General features: G+C 34.3%; 1 protein-coding gene across 1 annotated transcript in view; it reads left to right on the top strand.

Annotated features, from left to right (window-relative positions):
* The window catches only part of ATP11B (ATPase, class VI, type 11B), a 111,515-nt gene that overhangs the window by 28,876 nt on the left and 78,447 nt on the right, over positions 1 to 4,192 (top strand). Inside the window, exon 4 of the mRNA XM_012641969.1 lies at positions 957 to 1,037. Coding sequence (XP_012497423.1) covers positions 957 to 1,037 — 81 coding nt within the window. The remainder of the gene's footprint in view (positions 1 to 956; positions 1,038 to 4,192) is intronic.

Below are 4,192 nucleotides of genomic sequence, written 5' to 3'. Positions count from 1 at the left end.
TGTCCAATTAATTTCTTTCTATCTTTGGTAGAGATGGGGTCTCGCTCTTGCTCAGGCTGGTCTAGAACTCCTGAGCTCAAACGATCCCCCCGCCTCTGCCTCCCACAGTGCTAGGATTACAGGCGTGAGCCACTGCACCCGGCCAGCATTTACTTTTTTAAAAAATTGCTTTCCTTCATGAATAGACAAGGAACTTCTAATTTTCTGTCAATAGAGCATCGTCTTTATTTTCTTGGAAAAGCAAGAAATTTATACTAACCATATCCACATAACATCCATGCATTTGTGAAAACACTAGCTAAGATCAGGAATTCAGCTTGTCTGTGGAAAAGAATAAATTTAATTGGCCTATCCACAATAAAGGAACATTAGTAAGTCATTAGATACATGTTCTAACTAACCATATGTAATTATTGCAAATATTTCTTTATTTCTCCAGCAATTTATTGAAACTTCAGTTGTATGATTTAAATTATAATTGCAGCATCATTTTCCTAGCTATCCCGCTCTGGCTCTGCTAGATGTAACAAAAAGGGTTTCACTTGTAGAAAAAACCCTTTCCATGGTCCTGTTCCTAGTTCTCTGTCCCTAGTGTTGAGGTGAGTTTATTCTGAATCCCAAGGTAAAACTTGCTGACAGACTTTTCAGCATTTATTAGTATGTGCAAAGAAATGTGAAATGAGATCTGAACAGCTATAGCTCCACTCCTTGGTATATATTGAGAAAAAACTTAAGGACCCTATGTGTTAAGAAAGCAGAGTGACTGAGTTCACTCTAGCAGTATATGTGGATAGACAATAGATATAATTATTCTTCCAATCCCATATAACAGCCAACAAAGTGAAATTGTGAACTAAACTATACCCATTGCATAATAGAATGAAATGTCAGATGTTAATAGTGTGACAGGTACAATATAAAAATATAATACTCCACATTCTTTTTTTTAAATCTAGCTTATGATTGATACACCTACCAGTCCAATTACCAGTGGACTTCCATTATTCTTTGTGATAACAGTAACCGCCATAAAGCAGGTATGAAATACTTTCTATTATTGTTGTTTTCCCCCAAGTCATTCAGAGGTTGCTGAATATACTCCAAAGTAACATTGATTGTTGTGAAAATAATTTCCATAAGAAAGTAGCAAATTTGTTTGATATATGGTAAAATTAAACCGAGACAGCCACTCTATTATATTAATATTTCAGGTACCTAGTGACGCATGAAATGATTACCATTGTTAAAATATATTGTTCCCTCGACATACCTAGAAAGCATCCCCAAATAAGTGTTGTATATGTACAAACAAATTTATATATGAAACTGAGTTTTTATTATAATCATCTTTGTAGAGTTTGGTGATATTTAAAGGAAATACAGTTCAAAAGGGATATATTTATAGGAAGTAGAACATGTACTTCTGGCATGAACATTTGTGAATAAAAATTGTATAGTGCTTTTCTACTTTTTTACAGCTTTCTCTGGTAAAGTTATTTTTTAGGTAAAGTAATACCCTAGGGGAAATATTCAATCAAATCATTGGTTGACATTAAAATCTAGGTATAGAGAAACAGGATTATTGGGTAAACATAACAAATAAGAAATAAAGAAATTCATAGAAATGTCATGTTGGTATAACCACCCCTCCTCAAAAAATCTTGGCAGGGACTCAGTTATATAGGGCTGATTTTGTCTACCTGCAAGAGAGTTAATGAATTTTCTTGTATAAATGTGATAAATTTTCATTTTGTAAGATATAAGGATGAAGTATAAATTGACATGAAAATAAAATTAAAAAACATTTTACAATTCTGGGATGAACTCTGTTCTTTATTACTTACATAAGAAGAGTAAGAGGAGCCTATAGATTAACAATTACATTATGCATTCAATGTGTCAGAATATTAAGCCACAGCTCTCACTAAGTTTGATTTCCCTTTCTTCACTCTTCTCTTAGAGACTAGGTTTGTGTGTTTTAGTCAATAAGCATTCAGATCACTCCATATAATTACATATTTACTTGGTTTTGCAGATGTCATTTATTTCATCAAAGTCACATTTGTCCCTTGGACCTCTTTTCTGTATATATTTTCCTGTTAGGTGATTTTATCCAGTCTATTGGCTTAAAGTACCATCTATATGTTGATGGTTCTCAAATTTATATCTATCTTGAAACTATTCTTTCAACTCCAAACACACAAATACAACTGTTTGCACATTTCCCTTTGGTTATCTCACAAGAATCCTAAATAGAACTCTTGATTTTTTTTTCATCTAAAACTGTACTACTCTTACTTTTCCCGGTTTATTGGATGGCACTACCTGTCCACCCACCATGAAACTTGGCATCATCATCCTTTGACTGTTGCCATGTTTCAACTTTCCCTTCTTCTCTTCTCCCCTTTTGTCTGCCTTTGCCCTTTGTACTGTATCAAAATAAGAAAAGGCTCTATTATCAATTACTTGTACTTTAATATGAATGAGATTGTCAGTTCTTTGTTTTTAACTTCTCCCAGTCACATTTACATATTAAGTCTTCTCTGCAATTGTGTAATGCAAATATAGTGCTCTGGTAAATAGTCTTTGCCCTCCATGAGCCTAAAACCTATGAAGCAGGAAAGACAAAATATAAAAATAATTATAGTTCAATAGAATAGTAGTGAGATCCAGTTAGGGGTAGAACACGTGATCAGGAAAGATGTCGTGGAGGAAATACTAAGATGAGTCTTGGACCATGGATAAAACGACAATTGATGAAGAAGGTAAGGTAGAAACGAACAAGTTGGGCAAAGGCCCAAATGAATAAAAGGGTAAGACCTCTTTTGGGGAATTATAAGTCTAACTAATGTTTGGCCCTGTTTAGGAAAGTACTAAGAGATCATACTAGAAGTGTAGGTTGGTTCTAAATTAAGGAAACTGGAAGATTCTTTGCAGTAAGCATCGAGAGTCATTGAAGGGGAACTTTGAGCAGGATAGTGAATTAAAACAATCTTTCAGGAAGATTAAACTGGTAGTAATATGTAGGCTGCATTAGAATTTGTGAACTTGTGTAAAAAAAGGAAAGTGAATTATTGCTCTGCTATTAATGTCATCTGACTATAAAAGAAAGTGTGCTTCTGAGAATTTCAGAACCGATGTTTTGACTCTCAATTAAATTTTTCTGAAATGACATATTACAGCTTAAATGGGGCCAACATAATTTAGGTATCTTAAGAGTGCTTTCCAAAAAGGTTTCCCCCTGAAAAAAATAGAACTTTAAAAGAATCTTTAATATTTTGCTTTTTATTTTATGGTGTTTTAATATTTTTAAAGTAATAGATATTTTTAAAATTGGAAACATTATAAAATAGCATAGAATTAAAGTCTGTCTTATACATCTAACCCCCAGTTTCCTAGTTCTCCTCGTGAGGGAGCAGTTATTTGTAAATTAGTCCAGATATCTATACAAAGTGTTCACATAGGCAAGCATATTTTTTCACAAATGGTAGCATAGAACACAATCTATTCTGTACCTTACTTTTTATCATTTGATACTATCTCTTAGATATCATTCCATTATCTATACTTACACTGTACCTCTGAGTCATTAAATTTTCATAAAACAGCACAGAAAGTCTTTTTCACTTTAAAAAATCACCACTCCTTAACATTTAATTACAGGATTCTTGTGAAATGATTACATTTGTTTCCCTCTTTAATGATGATCAATATAGACTACCATATTTTTGTAAGTGCAATTGACCCTTGAACAACATGGGGTTGGGGAAAATGACACCCCAGCATCGAAAATCCATGTATAACTTTAGACTCCCCCAAAACTTCACTAATAGTGTACTATTTTATCTATTTTATTTATTTATATTTTTTTAGAGACAGAGTCTTGTTACATCATCCAGGATGAAGTACAGTGGCATGACTCCATCTTACTGCAACCTCTAACTCCCAGGCTCAAGCAGTCCTGCCACCTTAGCCTCCCAAGTAGCTAGGACTAGAGGTGTACGCCACCTTGTCAGGCTACTTTTTAAAATTTTTTTTGGAGAGATGGGGTCTCGCTATGTTGCCCAGGCTGGTCTCAAAATCCTGGCCTCAAGTGAGCCTCCTGTCTCAGCCTCCCAAAGCACTAGGATTACAGGCATAAGCAACTGCACCTGGCCTAATTGCATACTGTTGACCAGAAGTCTTACTGATA

Source organism: Propithecus coquereli, unplaced genomic scaffold (assembly GCF_000956105.1).
Source record: "Propithecus coquereli isolate 6110/MARCELLA unplaced genomic scaffold, Pcoq_1.0 Scaffold10, whole genome shotgun sequence".
NCBI classification, from domain to species: Eukaryota; Metazoa; Chordata; class Mammalia; order Primates; family Indriidae; genus Propithecus; species Propithecus coquereli.
This window is presented reverse-complemented; position numbering and strand designations above follow the sequence as displayed.